This window comes from Scophthalmus maximus, chromosome 12 (assembly GCF_022379125.1).
Source record: "Scophthalmus maximus strain ysfricsl-2021 chromosome 12, ASM2237912v1, whole genome shotgun sequence".
Taxonomy (NCBI): Eukaryota; Metazoa; Chordata; class Actinopteri; order Pleuronectiformes; family Scophthalmidae; genus Scophthalmus; species Scophthalmus maximus.
Window position 1 is genome coordinate 20,738,536 of NC_061526.1, and position 18,504 is coordinate 20,757,039.

The 18,504-nt window shown below is 44.6% G+C and overlaps 2 protein-coding genes and 1 long non-coding RNA gene across 5 annotated transcripts; 1 reads left to right on the forward strand and 2 right to left on the reverse strand.

The window, feature by feature from the left end:
- The first annotated feature begins 2,125 nt into the window (after positions 1 to 2,125).
- On the forward strand, positions 2,126 to 7,694 carry LOC118292390. The gene is made up of 3 exons (XR_004786890.2): positions 2,126 to 2,317; positions 2,397 to 2,456; positions 3,301 to 7,694. It is a non-coding gene; the product is annotated as an uncharacterized LOC118292390 (long non-coding RNA).
- A 4,001-nt stretch (positions 7,695 to 11,695) lies between these two features.
- Positions 11,696 to 15,807, reverse strand: usp18 (ubiquitin specific peptidase 18). 3 transcript variants are annotated; one of them, XM_047336511.1, is made up of 11 exons: positions 15,545 to 15,807; positions 14,977 to 15,073; positions 14,586 to 14,731; positions 14,418 to 14,497; positions 14,187 to 14,321; positions 13,916 to 14,011; positions 13,677 to 13,838; positions 13,471 to 13,602; positions 13,259 to 13,302; positions 12,360 to 12,477; positions 11,696 to 12,259 (listed from the first exon to the last, which is right to left on the reverse strand). In XM_047336511.1, the coding sequence occupies exons 1-10, from the start codon at positions 15,600 to 15,602 to the stop codon at positions 12,366 to 12,368; spliced, it is 1,062 nt and encodes a 353-aa protein (XP_047192467.1). In that variant the 5' UTR covers positions 15,603 to 15,807; the 3' UTR covers positions 11,696 to 12,259; positions 12,360 to 12,365. The 3 variants fall into 3 exon arrangements, with proteins under 3 accessions (XP_047192467.1, XP_035477173.2, XP_047192468.1); XM_035621280.2 differs by lacking the exon at positions 12,360 to 12,477 and having other exon boundaries at positions 15,545 to 15,774; XM_047336512.1 differs by lacking the exon at positions 11,696 to 12,259 and having other exon boundaries at positions 12,372 to 12,482; positions 15,545 to 15,791.
- A 370-nt stretch (positions 15,808 to 16,177) lies between these two features.
- On the reverse strand, positions 16,178 to 18,503 carry pex26 (peroxisomal biogenesis factor 26). The gene is made up of 5 exons (XM_035621293.2): positions 18,189 to 18,503; positions 17,935 to 18,075; positions 17,237 to 17,562; positions 16,990 to 17,130; positions 16,178 to 16,871 (listed from the first exon to the last, which is right to left on the reverse strand). The coding sequence occupies exons 1-5, from the start codon at positions 18,302 to 18,304 to the stop codon at positions 16,759 to 16,761; spliced, it is 837 nt and encodes a 278-aa protein (XP_035477186.2). The 5' UTR covers positions 18,305 to 18,503; the 3' UTR covers positions 16,178 to 16,758.
- Position 18,504: the final 1 nt, after the last annotated feature.

Consider the following 18,504-nt stretch of genomic DNA (forward strand, 5'->3'; position numbering starts at 1 on the left):
TCAGTCCACCCCTTTGGTCCAGTCTGAAATATCCCATCATCTACTGTATGAATTACCATTAAATGTGTTACATATATTCAGTGTCTCTCAAGGATGCCTTCTAATGACTTTGATTGTACATTTCCTCAAGTCTTCAGGAATTCAGTTCATTCAACTACCTTGTTAAAAACTTGATGAATCGGTGGAAAATTTGGTACTGACATTCATAGTCTAGTTTAATACCAAATACCTGCAAGAGTAAGGACATTACCACCAACCCCAGCCATACTTTGTGTTAGTGCTACGTCATTATTCCTAAACATCAGCATGTTGGCATTTTCAAAGCAGTTCAGTTCAAAGCACTGATATATAAGTACCAATAACATCTTTCATCTGATATCGTAAGCACACAGTGTCACTGTAAAACTTTGATAATTCCATTCTAATGGAGATTGAGGGAGGGCTGGCTAGGATGTCTTTGTTTCCGAACCTTATGTAATCATTGATAACAGGAAGTAGTGAGGCATATGTTATGGTTGGAGCCACGGCCAGGCCTCAAGCCCTTCGTCAGGATTCCCACTGTCACTGAGGAAATGAAAGCACAGGGAAGCTGTTTTTATGGTCAGCCCATGAAGACATAAATACTCACTGGGAGAAGCAAGAGTTTCAATGGGACGGCAGAAAAACTGTTGACTGGGCAAAGCACGAATTGCACAAGATGAAACAGTCCCACAGAATGAGCTGCTGCAAGTCAACGAGACACAATGCAGCACTGGATTCATTCTCTTGACCTGGTTAAAAAAAGCAAACATTCTCGAGGAATGTGTGAAATGTGCTGCGTGGGAGGAGAAGTTTGACACATGTGGCTGTTTGCGAGACATGAAAAGTTGCCAGGGCTTTCAAGGTGCGGCTCCCCTCTCCACCCTTTGCAGTCACGTCTGTCAAATTGATATGCGTCCTCAGATGTGAAGGAGGATATATATGTTTGCATACTGTACTGTATGGTTTCCTGGAATCAGTCTGTGGCTAATTTGCCAATAAAGTGATGGTGGAGGCTGATGCCACATCTCAACTTAAAATCGTGCCCTGCTGCGTTTGTACTGGCCTGCAGAGCAAAAAAACACAAAAACTCCATATTACATCGAAACTGAGTCAAGACCAGAATCTCATCTGAAATGAAGTGTGTAATTCTTTGGGTGGAAATAAAATGGTAATAAAATGGTATTAAATGCCGTCTCTGGATTTAGTGGGGTTCAGGTGATCTGATTCGCTTAAGCCGTTCTTAAATGACATATGAATGTTTTTTATTTACACATGAATTCATGAAGGGCAGAGGCAAGGACATTTTGTTTGATCCTGCTCGTTTTTCATCCAGATTTTTCCCATATTCATCAAAGTCTGTGACATTAATGAATAAGAAAAAAAGACGAGGTTTTACGACTTATATATCTGTGGCCCAGTTTGGTCAAGAGTGTCCGTCAGGTTCACTGTTTCTGTAGTTACCTATGATTGCATTAGGCCTGTGCTTGTCAGCGAGACAGCACCATTAGCTGATCGACAGATACCGTGCGTCAACCCGTCAGGTCACTCGGGTGCACGTGCAAACTGCTGCTGCGACAGAAAGAATGAGGCAATCTTTTTTTTTTTGAAGACGGGCAGGCAGAATAAGAAGTTGAGAAGAACAGCTGAGGGCTGCGACGGCAGACCGCTGCGGTACAACGGAGGAACAACAAAGGTATCGATGGCCAACAACAGCTGGGTCTGCTTCCGCCAGTGAGCAGCGTTTGATGGATGGGGAAGACGATCTAGACCTTTCTTTTTCCCACAGCGCAGCCACACAACAGCCTACGTGACATGTGATATTTCGGCAGACATGTCGAGTCGGGCCCTAATCGTCTCGACACGACACACAGAAGCGTCAGACTGTACAGTATGCAGCGCGGCGTATACACGTGTCCGCCGTGTGTGGCGAAATGTGCTCCATTCTCATCTAAAAGATAAGAAACGCCAATACATATGACAGTCACCCGTTTGAGAGAATAGGCGCACGAGGGGAAAAAAAGTGATAACACATTCCCTCATGCCGTAATCATTTCCTCCCTCCGGCACAGTTTCTGCCTCGACAGCTAGCTCACCAGCTGAGAGACAGAGAGGATGTACACGGAAATGTGTATTCAGCAGCACCGGGGAAGAAAAATGAAAGATAGGCTACATGTGAACTTTTTTTATGAAACTTTTTTTCCCACCTCAGATGATAGGAAGGGAAAAGGCAAAGTCATTATTATCATGGTAAATGGTTTCACATCAACAAAACCCAGAGCTTCCGAAGGGGCTGAAGGTAGGATACACTATACTGTATTATGTTGTTTGTCAAATCTTTTTATTTTCATTTCTAATATTCATCAAATTTCTCCCAGGATGAGGGCGGTGGACCCGGTAAAGTCTCCGAAAGCTCTGCATCGCTCACGAACTTCTGAGTGAGTCATTCAAGGATTTCATTGAGATCCCTCTTGAAAGCCTATCGTACTGACATGTTCTATTTCGCACAGGAATATATCTCATTAACTTCTGTTGTTGGCATTTTATATTTTGACAATGGATCGAATGACTACATGGTTGCTCATAGTTATGAACTTAAGAACGGGGGCAACGCGTCAATGTTGTTTTAAGCGTTAGAGGCTCTAACTTGCCGTTTCAATGATAAGGTTTCAGTCCAAATGAAGGGGCAAATTTTTAAGAACATTGGCAAATTAACATATTGCCATTGACTACTGTTCAAATGTTAGAAGTTGGCTTATTGAGATGAATAGCTGGTGGCTTCTACTTCCTTAGTTGGGTGCCACTGAACAATTGCATGGGAACGTGCACAACAAGATGACATTATTAAAAGAGGTGGGCGTTGAATGTCGATGTTGATGTAGAAAATCAGATGGAAATATGGCATTTTCTCGTGTTTCACGTGTTCAAATTTGAGGAGATCAATTGCTCTTTGATGCTTTTTTTTTGTTGAAAATTGTTATATTTGTAAAAAAAAAAAATCTGGAATAAAACCCAGTTATTGTGACTCTAAACACAACTTGTAAAATTGTCTGCCGGTAAGAAAGACATAGGAGAGAAAGTGACTTTTGTTGCATGCGTCGGCAATCTGCATCGCATCGCGCAGGCCACAAGATACTAAGGCGCTGCCAGGAGTCGAGCAAACCATCAACAACAAAAAGGAGCGAAAGCATTCGAAGAATGATTCCTGAGAGAGAAGTGCTGCTTTGCTCTTTTGCCAGTTTTCTTAGTCAGTCGGGGTTTTGTTGTTTTTTTTGCCCGCAGACGCAGAGCTTCCTCTCGGCCCTTTCACACCGACGCTGATGTTCTCGCCGCCTGCCAGCTCAGTGTGTGACCTTCCGTTCACAACTTGTAGCCGTCACTGATGTGGGGCAACGGCGATGGCCAACAGAGAGGCGGACGGGCGGGCACGTGCCAACACGCTGAGCACTGCACCCTCTTTTGACACAGCAGGAACGCTGTTTTCCCACACAGGCTTTAGAAAACCAAACAAGTTCTCACAACTGTTCTTTTAGATGATAACCGAGAGGTTTATGTAATCCTCTGCCTATGTAATCAGAAGATCAGCACACCGCTCACATTGTTTTGTTTTTTTTGTACAACCACCACATAGCATAAAACATGGTGGCATGACTGAACAGCCTCTATAAAAGATAAAGACTGTGCTTTATTACAACAGAGGTATCCAACATCCCGGCCGGGCCACACATACGCTGTGTGTGAGACGGGCCCACAGGGTAGAACCGGGTCCTCGTTCACAGGTCCACTGCAACCGATTAGGCCTGCTCACGTTTGCCACATCAAATAGCTGCTTAAAAAAAAGGTCATCAGTTGTTTCTGCGCGTCATTGTCCTGCTCATGGGATTTTCATCTACAAGACACACACATCTGAACAAGGGCAGGTTTTAACGTCATCTCCAGATGTTCCATCCTCTGGAGGTTGTTTTTTTGTTTCTCTCAAAACGATGCCTCGCGGAGCTTTTGCGTCGTCTGTCGCCAGCAGTGCGTCCGCATCGCGACGCGCGGGAATTTGTCCAGAGCTGACGAACCGCGCCGTGATCTTAACATCGCAGACAATGGCCGACTGTGGCTCCTCCGCAGCCCCCGAGGCGCAGCGCCTTCGGTCTCTCTGCAATGGAACTTTGTGTGGGCTGCGAGCTCGTTGACGTCGGCTCTCGCAAAACTTCCACATGAAATGCTTTTGCGATGTCATATCATGCAGAACAGGCGCAGTTATCCCGACGACTACGGCAGTGGATTGTGCGGCAGATCAAACAGGCCCGGCCTGGGGCGCATTATATCAGATTTCATTTTGAGTCGAGGCCCTTCATTCATTTCTGACATTTACAGTTGGATTGGGTGCACCCCTCTCCGAGGCCTCTTGGCTCTCAGTCTGCACTGAGGCCCCACCAGCCACTCTGGAAAAACCCAGTGCATCTGACTTGCATTGCCTGGCTCCACTTGTGTGTTCTGTTTGGCCCGTGCCGTTGGAGGAGGAGAGCAGGCCAATTACCAGCCGCCGCTCTGAGACCAATATGATGTCATCCTCCCGCTCCGCCATAACAGGCTGCAGATGAGAGGGGGCTGGGCCTCTCGGCAGCCTCATTCGCTTAATGAAAAGCAGCCAAGTATTATTGAAAAAAAGAAAGAAAAGAAATCAAAACGATATCGAATATCTGTTAACATTAACATATTCCTTCATCTTAACTTACTTATTATCCATTAAAGTGGTCTCTAATGCATCGCAGCCCGCTGGGAGCACAGCAGACTGGAGATAGCAGAGATAATCGCTCACTGTTTATCTCGTGAGCCAGGGCACCTTGTTTGAATAAGGCTGATAACAGCCCATGAGAAAACAGCGGGAATGCCATTGTGTATTAAGGGCCGTGCATTTCACAGATGTGAAGCGGAAGTTTTTCAGAGGCAGAGCCTCAAATGGGTTATCAACTCGCCCCACCCGTAAGGAAAATCACCTGCGCGATGGAGTTGTTGTGCCCTTTCACCCGCAGCCACACTCCCTCATTCCTCGAAAAAGCAGCCGGCAGCCAGTGTGTCCCCGCATGTCAACGGAGACAGTTTAACAACAACGCCGAGAGTGGCGGGGGGACGTACACCCCGATGCAGGCCCATGCACCCGGTCCACACTCCAAACGCACGATTGCAAAAAAAAAAAAGGACTTCAGCGCCGTCCCAGAAGGCCTCGCTTTTCCAAAGGAAGTCTTGAAGCCACATCAGAGAATCTGGGGGGGCCTGTGGCCTGCAACAGATCTCCTCTCATTTCCCTGCATACTCCATCTCCAACGCCCACCAACCACACTCTATGTATAGCCTCAGGAGATGATATAAAGCCTGAGCCGATAGCTCAGAGGATAAACAAATGGCAACCTTTCCATATGGTAGCTGTTGTTATCTGTGGAAATGTAAATCATTGAGGTTAGTATTGTTGCTGTGTGTCAGAGATACACTAAGTCTGCCTGGGTGATGGGAGAGAAGGAAAAGAGTTTTAATCGCTCAAACTCGAGATAGCAATCGTCCAATATAGTTACTGAGACCAAACCACAAACCTCTTGGGGGCGCTAGAGGAAATGTCGGGCGTTTTCCAAAGTCGAGAGGAGGTGTCCTCTTGTCACCAAGAATATCTGTGCAAAATTTCTCAGCAATACATCGAATAGTTGTTGAGATATTCCTGTCTGGAGGAAAGCATTGGGCCGACCGACTGTCCATATAGAGCCACGAGGCTAGTAATGATTACCTGTAGTCCTAAGATCTGGGCTGCAAGACATTCAAGCATCACTTGAGGGCGACTTACCCTCATCTCCTCCCCACCTGTAGATACACTATCAAAAATATATTGGTATTTGTAGTGGGAGAGTGAAAAAGCTTTGGCGGTGAATTCCTATCTAAATCTTCACAAGCCGCGCTTCAGATATGGCTCAGGGGAGGGAGGGTGAAGCAAGGTCAGGCACTTAACCTCAGCATGAGGCATGGACTTAATACCTTTACAAATGGAAAAAAAAAGAAAAAGACTATTGGTGTAATAACTCATGATTAATGAACGGTAAGAAATGCTGTGATTTTTTTTCTCTCTGCTGAAAGTGTTGAGGTTTAAGACGCTGACCATGCATCAGATATTGGGCCTTTAATGCGGGACATCAATCAAAGCAGGACATCCCAACCAAAATAATCTTGGGTGTCCCCAGGTGATCAAAGGAATAAAAAAGACTTTATATCATACTGCATATTTAAGTCTTTCGTGCTCTGCTCAATGTGTGAAGGGGGAAAAAAATCGGCTGCTCACACTTTTTCTTATGAGAGGTCACAATTAGACGCTGCTTCATTCCTAGTCTTTTGTCTTTGGACAGCGGGTTTTTGCCAAAGACGATGTTGTCATGTGACCGGGCCTCTGTCATTTGTGCTAGGCTAACTGGCTGCATTCTGTTTATAGTCCCATATTTGTGTGACACATTGGTCACTCGGAGAGTGGCAGAAAGCAATACGCGTATTTGCAAAAATGTCAAACTTATTGCTTTAACGGGTCCACGAGCCAAAAGGGTTGGGAACCACTGCTTTGTCGCATGTCATCTTTCACTTCTGTCACTATTATGTAAAAGCAAATAATGACGGAAATGATTGACTTAGGCAGAAAAGGAGCACAACTTCCACCCAGTCGTCCAATCAAAGCTCCACCCTCCATCACGTTTGCAAGATTTACGACTAAAAAATGCTTGTAAGCACGACAATTGTCTATTCTTCCGCCATACTTTCAAAACGTATCCTCCTCTTTCCTGGGGGCTGGCTCCTCTCTAAAGCCCCCCACCTTGTCAATGTGTCTTTGCTTCTGTGTGTGTCATAGAGACTGTGTGAGCTGTGCCCCGCTTCGCATTCCTCTGCCATCCAACCTCTGTCCAGCCAGGACTTTCCCACAGAACCCTAAACCCTGTGAATGAGAGTAGACCTTTGTTTCGGGCATTTTTCATCCTGATCCCGGCAACTTCCCCGTGGTGGAATGCAACAGGAATGCCAGCGCCAGCTACCTGGCATTAGAGAGTCTTTGTGCGGAAATAGGAGAGGCTGAAGGAGAGAGCAGGTCAAAGAGGCCTGACAATGGATCGCTCACTTCTCAAGGTGCCCAGCCCATAGTGCAGAGCCAGTGAAGCCGGGTCAGGTCTCCTGAACACGGCAAGGTGCACCGAGGAGAAGTGAAAGAGAAAAAAGAAGTCGCCTTTCTTTGATCGGAGCCAGTTTCGCTATGAACAAGTTGTTCTCCTACTGCACAAATCATTAACTGGAGCGCTGATGTAGCAACTGATTGGCATGTATACTCAGGCACACAACTTCACAAGTTGTTGTGGGCTTATCGCGAGCGGAGCGCCGCAACGGTGAGGTGGTTACCCTCGAGGTGCAATTCCATTCATTCCTGTCAACTGAGGGACCGGGGCGGAAGGAGAATTTCAATTTAGGGATGCCATGATTTATTGTGATACTGATCTGACGATGTTTAGATGAGTTGTTTTTTTTTACCTCGTCAAGTCGCAACAAGAGTTAATTTTTTCTTTGCTTTTGGATGACATTCGGTTGTTGTTCCTCGGTTGGTGCAAAGCACTTGCAGGACCCAAAATGAAAACACATCGTACCATAAATAACAAGACATCCACACTAGTAGGACCTACCGGGGGGGGGGGGGGGGGGGGGGGGCCTCCGCTCAACTCCTGCGAGAGCCAATATCTGCAACCTGCGGCCCAGTCCCCTCGGTTGGCAGGCACCTTCGTAGTAAATATAAATTACCCCCCCCCCCCGCAATAATAACAGATTGAATGCGTGTCATTAGCTGCTCAGCAGCAACGTCACTCGCCGTTTTGAGGCGACGCAAAGGGACCAACGCCGACCTCCGTTCTAGTCCAAACCAAACCAGACAAAATTTGAGCCGCCTCTCTTCTTTACTGTTCACTCATAGCCGTTTGACTGTTCGACATCCCTTTTCCTAGAAAACTCAGCAGATGTTGTATTTATTACGCCGCGGCTGCCAAGAATCTCGGGGAGGACAACTGCACACGTGAAGAGAGGGGGGAAACTCAGTGTCGACCGGACTCCCCCCTCTCCCCTCCTGAGAGGAAATTTTATGAACTCACTGGGGAAAGATAAGGCTTCCTCCTCGACATGACCGCTCATACTACGAATTCCACTGAAATCCCCGCCGCAAAGTCACGGAGCAACGCGGCCTACGTGTTCACACCTAAGGCTAACAGATACTTGTCAGAATTCACCGACCTAGATACGAGCCAGGAGCTGCACCGTTTGAAACTGGCCGGCGACACCTCACAAATCAAAGCAGGTCACACCGGAGACAATTCTTCTCGGATTCAGGTCATTTGTCGTTTGGAGTTTCCTGGCAGACACCTTTTTCTACTACTGCGCTCCATCTGATTCGCCCTTTTTTGCACGAGAGGACAATCATCCGGCACACATTAGCCTCCAGTGCTGGTTTGCCATTTACAAAAGCAGACTTCACCACGGTCACCAGGCCTGAGAGCGAAAGATAATCATTTCCCATTTGAAACCTCATTATGTAACTGAAGGATAGCTGTGTGAGCCGGGCCGCCACCCCCGAAGCGTTCCCTGAGATTCTACTGAAAGGTTATATAGGATTAGAGCGGATGAGCTGGAGTGAAGAGTCTCAGTTTTAACTCTGCAAGAGAAACATCTTCCCTTACGCGCCCATCTCTTCAAGGACTACACGCCTGCAAGTTTAACAGAGAAGTCCGGCCACCATTCACAATTCCTTTTCCGAGCAGAAAAAGGAGAACCGCGTAGACACAGTGCACGAATTAGTTCCCGTCTACGGCTTTAAAAATAAAAACACAAGATGACACCTTTGAGGTCAGAATGGAACAGACAGCTAAAACACTGAGAGCCAAAAACACAGTGACTTCTTTTGTCATGCCCCTTTTAATTATATGAAAAAGAATCACTATGCCATAAGAATGTATGATTTCCAGCTACGACTAACTACTTTACCCCGTCGGGGAATAGCTATATCCTGTGTAATTTGAAAATGTATCCATTTTGTTGACATTTTATTGTTATTTCACTACACGGGGCACCAATAGGATGATGGAGAGAAAAGGTAACACCTGCTGAAGCTAACCAATGTAGTTACATTTAACTGAATACAGTTTTAAAGTGTTTTTTATCATGCATTTGTGTGTACAACCTATTATTCATAATGCAGTTTAGTTGCATGAATCAGGTAACAATTAAAACAACTTGAAGGAACATATTACCTTTACTTTAAAAAAAACTAAAGTTTGGGATAATGATGGTTACCAACCTTCTGTGTAAAAGGTATTTCACTAAAAAGTCCAAAATGCCAATCATGTTGCTGTTATAGAAAAATCATAGGAACACCAAAGTCATAAGTGATGTACCAACCAACAGCCTGACACTGCCATGGAGCCAATCTGCTAAAATGGCACAAAATAATAACCCAACTTTTGTATCGGTTACACATTTTGCCGGTCAGTTCACAGTTCAACTCCACTGCTTCCTTACTGCTCTCTGCCCATGTACGAGCGGCGTGTGGCGTATCCTTTTCGCAAGTGACATAAAAGTGACGTCACGTTATTGGTGATCCTCACAAAAGCAGACGGTGGGCTGGAATACTGGGTTTTGCTGCGAGTCGCATTTGAAAAACGCAGGCGTTTATCTCAGCCAGTGGAACCCTTCGTACAAAAAAGGGAACATTTCAGAGTGGTTCTCACATTGCCAAATTCCATTTTCTCTCCCCGACGCATCAGCGGTGTGCTCACCTAGTAACTGGTAAACACACATCAACAAAGACTTAAAAAGCATTAATGAACCTTGAAATGTTTCTCCAAAGAAAACACTTAGAGTGTTGCCACACGGCAAAGCCTGAGGAATATCCTCTGCGCTGCGGTGTGTGCCTAGTATGACTGTTCACACCGGGTATCAGCTTCACTTGTGGTTATTGCGCAATTATTGTGCCAATCACTCTCACTGCTGGAACAAAAAAGGCAACACCGGGTAGCCTGGCTGGCCAACACCTGACCATGATAAAGAGGTGGAACTGTATCGGAGAGATTACGATCTGCCATAAAATGTCTGCATAACCACATCCAGGGGCCAGAGCTCAACCTCAGACGACGGAGACAAAGGCCGCACGCATGTGTGACACGTGCTGGAAAAAAGGAGCGAAAAATGCAAAAGATGTCCAGTCGGACTTCAGGGGTCACGTGTGGCCTCTGCGTGTGCTGCCCACGGCACGCCGTGCTGCGGCGTTGTCAGCGACAGATGTGGCCAGTGTCGGGACGATGGTGGACAGGTGCATGTGAAAACAGCCACTTGACACATGGTTGTGCGTCATGCATCCCCACAAAGACAATAATAAGTTCCCCGCGGATGTGGAGGAGATATAGTTTTCTATTCGGATTCTAATGTTTCTCCCAAACTTCCAGTTGGCCTACTCGTTCACAATCAGGTCAATCTGTCTAATTTGCATTATGGTGTCTTATGTTATGCTGCCTCCTTTTAGCTCTTTTTTTTTGGTCTCCACCAAGTCCTGAGAGATATCTGGCTCATTAGCTGCTAAATCCTCCAGTTTGTCCACTCTGTATTAGTTGCTATCCTCAGTTTGGTAGTGGACAGGCAGCGTTACAATGGTTGTTTTTTTAGAATTTTTAATAGAAACAGCTCAATAAGACTGAGCCAAAACAATAAAGTTGCAGGCAGGAAAAAAAGAAAACTATTTAAGAGAGATGCTAAAAAGCCATGAAGAGTTAAGTGTAACTGCAGACTTGGATGGTGGTTCTTTGTGGGTTTTTCCACTAAGAGCTTTCACGTTAGACATATTTGATGCAGTAATATAAACATATTCACCATGGCTGCTTTAAGTGAATGATCTCAGTACTTGTCACAGATAAATCCATCTTACGAATCCAACAAAGGACCCGTTGTTATGACCACGTTATCATGTAAAAATTTCTTGTCAGCACAAATATCTTCATCATCTGTATTATTCTGACTGTTTCCAATGTCAACTTTTCTACTTGGAACAAGTCAGAGGAAGGTGCAATGTCATGTCACAAACACCCAGTGCAAACACCCAGCCATATTTGTGACACTGACTCAAGTCTAGACACACATGAAAGCACATATCTGGCCCTGGCCTCAACGTGGGAGGAAGATACCCCCCATGCAGAAAGCTGCGCCTAGGCTACATGGCAGTGAGATGACTAAGCATGGGGCCCGCTGCCTGTGGCACTGTGCAGGCATGTTCCATTCTGTCAGAGCTCTGCAGCACACAGGCACCATTTCACACGGTCCCCTCTCGCTTTTGGCCGAGCGAGTGGGAACTTTGGAGGCACTGCTGACAGCCTGTACCGAGCGCTCGGGCACCGTGGCTGCGACTGCAACGTTTGGACTTCCCTTCATCATGAGACGGTCTCCTCAATGCATTCTAAATACAAATATGTACAGAGCACGGGTGCACAGATTCTGAGCTCAGGTGAGCTGGCGTCGGTGCATCAACTGAGGCAAAAACAAATAATCATGAAAGTGTTAACATCTGTTTTAGTTATAGCAGATAAAAGGCCTGCAGATAGTTATACATATTGATAATATAGGTATGAAATACAATACATGATGAGATGATGAAAGAGATTTTTTTATTTGTTGTTGCTGATGCTTTTGGCAACCCATTGTTTTTCATGAGTGACTCACATATTATACAGGAGTGTGAGGAAAATGGACGCAGAGTCCTATTGCAGGTATCCCCCCCCCCCAAACAGTGAACATCTAAGCTGAGTATTCTCTTCAAACCAACCCCCCAGTATCGCTGAGCTCGTTCACAATGTGTGTGGTCTCCGAGTGGAAAACCCTTCGGTCTTCAGGTCTTCAACGCCACCTACTGCTGTTGGGCAGACACTACCATGCTGGTTTAAAGTATACATACAGTTTATACTAAGAGCTCACTGAGGTCTGGAAAAAAATGAAAAAAACCATTAAGTATGACACCACACACCACTTTAAATAAAATCAAAAATGTTCAATTAATCATTTTCGAGCATTTATGTATCTAGTTTCTTAAATTCCTATGGTTCCATCTAGGTGTATTGCACTTATAGTCTTGCACATTTAGCCGGAAAGTTCGGGTTGTTGTCCTTCCTCTTTTGCACCTCTTCTGTACATTAACATGTATGCTGTGGTGCTGTAAAAAAAAAGGAAAGAAAGGAAAGAAATGTACCAAAGTCATGCCTCTCGATGTTGGGACAGGAAAAGGAGAAAAGGAAAAAGAAAAATATAACTACCAGGTGTTAGGCAAAAAGATGTTTGTTGTTGAAAGAGAAGACAGACAAGATGGATTTCCTCTGTTCAAAAGTTTGAAATGCCCTCGTTGCAAAAACATGGTCACCTTTGGTCTTTAATCTGCACTGGGGAACAGACAATAAGGCTTTGTCTTAAGATCTCAGGCTGTTTCCGTAAGTAGGAAGATAAAAGCTCCATGATGTCAGCGGAAGTCAAGCGCTGGCTATAATGATATTAATAAAAGTCTTAAATTTAACTCCAAAAAGCAGCTGGCGGCTGGTGTAAGCAGGTATTACTGTGAGCCATTTTTTTTTTTTTTTTGTTACTTCTTGCAAAATAGATGTCTTCTGTTTAACTAATTTGTTGAAGATGAGAGAGAATTTTGTAAAAAAAAAAAAGACAAAAAAAAGATTTTTTCTCTTGTTTTTGTTATGATATTAATATAAGTATATCTTAATATCTCAAATGTCCCATGTTTAATATGAAGATTAAGAGAATAATTGTGAGAAATGATCGCCCATAAGAAAGATATGCCATTATATCTATGAATTGTGTGACCAAATAGGAGCAAGGAACTGTAAAATAACTGGTGAAACACAATGGAGCTCTGAGGCACTCCGCAGTCTAATTAATGCAGCTCACATAGCTTAGCATGAACAGCATTGTTTGATTTGTTTGGTCGACATGCAGTTTCAGATATAACATGATAATTAGTGAGTTTGGATTTTGTTATCTTACCTGTGTTACCTTTGCTACCTACAGAGCAAGGCTCAGATAAGTGGCTGAGCAATACAGCTCCGTGTTTAGCATATAGACACATGACTGGTATCAATCTTATCATCTTTCAAGAAAGTGGAAAAAGCCTATGCAAGAAGATATAAATTGATGTTGAACAATTTACCTGTTGTATTTTCCATTTGTTCTCTGCACGTCTTCCCAGGACGCCTGTGTTGGAATGAAAATCTAGAATGAATTATACATTTGCATAAACGCAATTGGTGTGATACTGAAAATCTCTAAACAAAGAAGCGTGAAACAAAGAGTCTTCAACGAGGAAAAAAGCCGGGTATAAAATGCATTAAAATTCGAAATGCTTGTCTTTATTGAACAAACCTGACGTATGAAGCTGTCATCTGCATAGTACCAGCCCTGGTTCCCCCTGTGACGAACATAGGCGGTGTAGTGGCCACACATGGCACTGCCCGAGTGCACTACCACTGCATACAAAGTGTACTTACACTCGTTCTAGAAGAACAAATACACTTTTTTAGATGGAGAAAAATACAACATCCAGATACTATATAGGAAATACAAGTTACCTGGGCAAAGTCAGTGGCGAATCCTTCCCTTGCGATCTCAGAGAAGTCAAAGGTCTCCGGAAAAGTCACCTGGCAGTCGAGTTTTTGGGTGTAACCGCGGCTATTCCTAAACCGCTTCAGGTGCACGCACAGGATGCGAGGCAAGGAGAGCAGCTTGACACCCTGGAAGACAAATTAAATGCATACGTTGACGGCAATGTTGGTTGATATTTCTGGGTTGCATTTAAAGCAACACTCACCTGTTTGGATGGAGTCTTGATTCCACATTTTGCACAAAAGCAGCGATCTATGCCCCTCAGCTCCTGGTCCTCGAGGAAGGAGGATATGCAACCTGCCTAAAAGGTTCATGTCATGAAATACTTGTGAGTTGAACCCTTTATTTACATTCTGGCACAACACATTTAGCATGCAGACGTGAGAGTGGTACCGATCTTTTCATTCAATTCTTGGCCAAAAAATGTCATCGTTTGAAACTATGCACAAAAAACAAAACAAAGAAAGAAACGGCACCAGAGAGTTGTGATCTTCCTTCAGATGCAGATGCAGGCTGAGCAGGTAGCTGGTCCGAGTCTGGACGGAGTCGCACTCCAAACACTGCAGGTGCGTCTCCACGGAAATCTTGTACAGATTTTGGATTTCGAGAGCCTGGCGGAGAAAGCACAAGGTGAGTAGGTACGGATGACGCAATGATAACCAATAACCAATAACCAATAACCAATAACCAATGATCACAGTGCCGACCAGTGCTCTGTCGTCCATCTGCTGTTGCACGAAGTTTAGGATGGAAAGGAACACCTCGTCGGCATCGTGCTGCACACTGACTGCAAAACGACATTTTCACTGTCACAAGCCGTGAAGTAAACCCACACCAGGTTGAGACTCTGACCGCGTGAGTGTGTGGCCCCTTACGTCGGACGCAGTTTCTGTCCAGACAGTGGAGGAAGTCTCGATGGGGAACGTGCTGAGGAAGGTGGTCGCTCCTCATGGCCGCAAGGACTCTCTTCAACTGCAGGGGGACATTGTGACTGTCGGCTCTCACACCAGCTGCTTCCCACCTTGTTTCAATTCATAAGCCATAATTAATCTTTACTGAGAAAAACAGTCTTGATTCAAGATTGACACCTTGAAGGCCGAAGTTTCCTAGAAATCTCTCAACTTAAATGCGGGCGATAACTGAAAAATATCCAAGTTTATATTTATTATTACACACCTACATCATGGTTTGGCACTTTGTTGTTAAGGTTATGACCGTTGTAGGTCAGCGATGTGCCACAGTGACTATACAACTTCATTTTCTTACTTTTCGAGCAGGTCTGATACTTCCCAGGTAGCAGAGAGGGTCTGGAGTAGTGTGTTCACACAGCAGGAAAGACGATAGTTCGAGAGGCCTCTCATTTCTGCGAAAAAGCAGACGACCTAGGCTTAGCGCAAACACATCATAGGACAGTATGGTGAAAAACATGAGCTCAAAATGATCCTGTTGAATACCCACAAGTTACAGTTACAGGTTCTCTGAGATTAAGCACTCGGGGAACCATGGAAATCTTTATCAGGAAATAATATATCAAGATGTAGTTACTGCTGTTGGGGCTCTGGGAATACAATGAATACTTGAAGTCACAAGCGGAGTCCAAACATTGAACATAAACATAAGTGGATAGAAGTATTACAAACAGCAGACCAATACAACTGTAGACTTAAAAGAACCTCCCCAATAACTGAAGAGATACATGAAGTACACAACGGCAGTATTAGGAGTGAAATGCACGGCTGCTGTGCTACAGTGTCCAGGTGACGTGTCAGGGAACCTTGTTATAGAATCATCATCATCATCATCCTCATCATCATCGTCATCATCATCTGCTCACCCTGCTCCAGGTCGCTCCAGCGGATCGAGGAGAGAAACCTGCGGAACCGCGAACTCATGAGGTCTCGACTTCGCTTGACGAGCTGCAGCCTGCGGTCGGACTCGTCCTGTACTCCGACGACCGTCGACGTCACACCGGGATCACTTTCGTTTCGCGCAGCGTCTCCGTTCGCAGGAAACGAAACTGGCGCAGTTGCCGTGCGCGGATGCTGGAAAAACCGGCCGCAGCAGCATCGTGCACACACACACACACACGACTTGTGTGTGTACATTTCATCACATTGTTTCAATATCAATAAAGTTCGTCCTCAAATGCAGTCAGGCTGTGCTGTTAGAAGATAACAGCTGTGTCATTAAAACAAGGACATATATGACTAATATAATTTTAATATATCTTTCAAATGATATCAATACGACTATCTATGTGATGTCCTCATTTTATGTTGGTTTTTTTTTATGAAGATATGCGACCTGAAAACCGTGTTATCGTTGGAATGTTTTAATCGTCTGTGACTTGTATGTTTGTGAAAGGTGCGATATAAATACAATTATTATTATTATTATTTCATGAAGTAAAATAGTCGCGTTTGTGCAGTATCTTGAAATATGTCTGAAAAAGAAAAACACGTACAAATTGAGCTTATACACTTGTAGATTTCCATATGTTGTGTCACACAGCTTAACGAAAAGCTCATAGCCTTTTTTCCCATTTTCTTGTGTAACCTTTTCCAATTGTTTGTTCAAAGTCTGACTCTTATCAGCCATAAAACACAGAACTAAAGTGGAATTCTCTGATATTTTTTGCACATACTCCTCGAACTGATATATTGATATCTAATACTTCTTAAATTAACCTTCTAATCACTGTGTTTTGATGATCCTGTATCCTTCCACTGATGTAGGCGCAGCAGCCGAGACACTTAGCCAGGACAATCCTGTAAAATCTCCATGAGTCATTTTCCTGGATGAATAAAGTTATTGTCATGATGAAGAGGGTGTTGTCTTCTTATGAAAAGAGCAACCTCAGAAGTATTAGAGAGGACCGGGGGGGAATTTAAGGGGAAATATTAGTACTGTGCACTGTTAAGATGAAATAACAGGCATATAGTTTATGGAGCATTTTTTGAATTTTGATGACAAAAAACTCGGAAAAGGAACTAAGCCATTTCCTCTTATCAAAGCTATGCACAAAAAAAAAAAGTGTTTTTCAGTCTTTCACAGTCCTTTGCTCTGAGTGAGCGCACGATAGTACGGTGCAAACATGGCACTCCACATCTGTTTGAGCAGTTGGAGAAGTTTGGAAATCCACAGGAATGATGACGGATGAGCTAAGGGGGGAGAGAAGAAAGTTATTCCCAATTCATTCGAATTTTGTCCTAATCAAATGTTTTCATACTACAACAAGCCTGGTGGTGGAACTGAGATACAAAGAATATTTCATCCAACCTGGATCCATTCGGAGAAAGAGCATGTAGAGGAGCACGGCTGCCAGAAAGATTTTCCGGAGAGAGAAGGAGCCGGAGCTGCTCACAAACAGTTTTCTGTATAAAAATCTGAGCATGACTTCAATTTTACGGATTACAGCGCCTGTAAAAACAAAAAACACACTCAAGAAGACTGTCGAAAGTAAATATTTGCACTAATTTGATTTAGTAAAATGCATCTAATGAGAAAAAAAGAAGACATTTGTGACCTTTAGTCGAGACAGTATGTGCAGTATTCTCAGAGTTCGGTCCGCAACCGGGACTTGGAGGCGGTTCTCGATTCGGTCGCTCCTTTTCATCTACGACATCCAGCGCCGTCTGTCTCTGGTCTTCCGAGAACGCCTGGTTTCCAACCTCGCCGTCGATCAACTCCCGAGCCTCCTCCGTGTGTCCCAGAGGCACGAGGACATGCAGAAGGTACAGCTCCGCCACCGTCCCGAACCCCGGCGCTCTGCCGTTGGACGGGCAGTGCAACCAGACCCTGGCTGCCTCCTGCATCACAGCGGGTTCGCCCACTTTGGAGTAAAGAAGTATGCTGCGTCGGGGTGAGACAGAGTCAAGTCAATATGTATTTAAGAGCTGAATCTATATGATCGTGAAGACAGTATCTTTGGGTTTTGGGTTATTTAACAATCAATCTACCTTTGTATTATTTCTTTATTCAATCAATTAACTTTTTAGTATGTTAATGAAGACTTGTTTTGCCTGTCGATCAGTCAAATATCTAAAGATATTCATTTGCTGATTTTTTAAAAAGCAGATGAAAACATCCAAACCTTGCTTCAACAGGGGGTGATTGACAGTTTTTGCTTGATAACTCACTCAAACAATTGATTCTTGTTGTCAAGTAATGTGTCACGTTGAGCTGATGCATCAATGGACTGAGTGTTCTAGAGGCTCCACTCACCACATCTGCATTATTTTGGCTGGTATTCTCTCCTGTTGCTCGTACTGCCGGAGGAGCCAGGGGAGGACACCGTGCCACTGGTTCAGCTCAGCCAGGGCTTGGATCCCCAGGATGCAGAAACCAGCTTTAAACTCTCCGGACCTGAGGGGACAGGACAAAACACAGACCACCACATTAATAACAACACTGACACCACCCTCCTGCCCCAGGCTGCAGGGAGGGAGCATCCAGGCTTCAGACAGACTCTCTCTCACCTCTTGTTGTCCTCTTGCTCCGTGCTGCCGAGGCTCTGCAGACCTCGGTCGCATGTGTCGAAGGCTGCCTGGAAATCTTTGTGCACCATCATCTGCTCCGCAGCCACGTCCAACATGCTGATACGCGAGGAGCTGCTAAAACAGCTGGTAGCAACTGATTTTTAAAAACTCCTGACAAACACAACTCACTACTTACGACGCCAATAGATGTTTTTTTTTAATTTAGCAGCTTAGTTTATCGCTAGGAACTAAACCAACCCGTCATTTAAACAGTAATCTCCTTTACTTCATGATTACAAATCCACGATCGCTTGGT

Coding starts and splice junctions, on each gene's coding strand:
- usp18 (XM_047336511.1), bottom strand. CDS start 15,602: ATGAGTTCGCGGTTCCGCAGGTTTCTCTCCTCGATCCGCTGGAGCGAC. Junction 13,839..13,915: donor TCAAGACTCCATCCAAACAG/GTGAGTGTTGCT, acceptor TTTGTCTTCCAG/GGTGTCAAGCTGCTCTCCTT. Junction 13,603..13,676: donor TCGCCACTGACTTTGCCCAG/GTAACTTGTATT, acceptor TTGTTCTTCTAG/AACGAGTGTAAGTACACTTT.
- pex26 (XM_035621293.2), bottom strand. CDS start 18,304: ATGTTGGACGTGGCTGCGGAGCAGATGATGGTGCACAAAGATTTCCAG. Junction 18,076..18,188: donor GAGCAAGAGGACAACAAGAG/GTGAGAGAGAGT, acceptor CTGTCCCCTCAG/GTCCGGAGAGTTTAAAGCTG. Junction 17,131..17,236: donor ACATACTGTCTCGACTAAAG/GTCACAAATGTC, acceptor TTGTTTTTACAG/GCGCTGTAATCCGTAAAATT.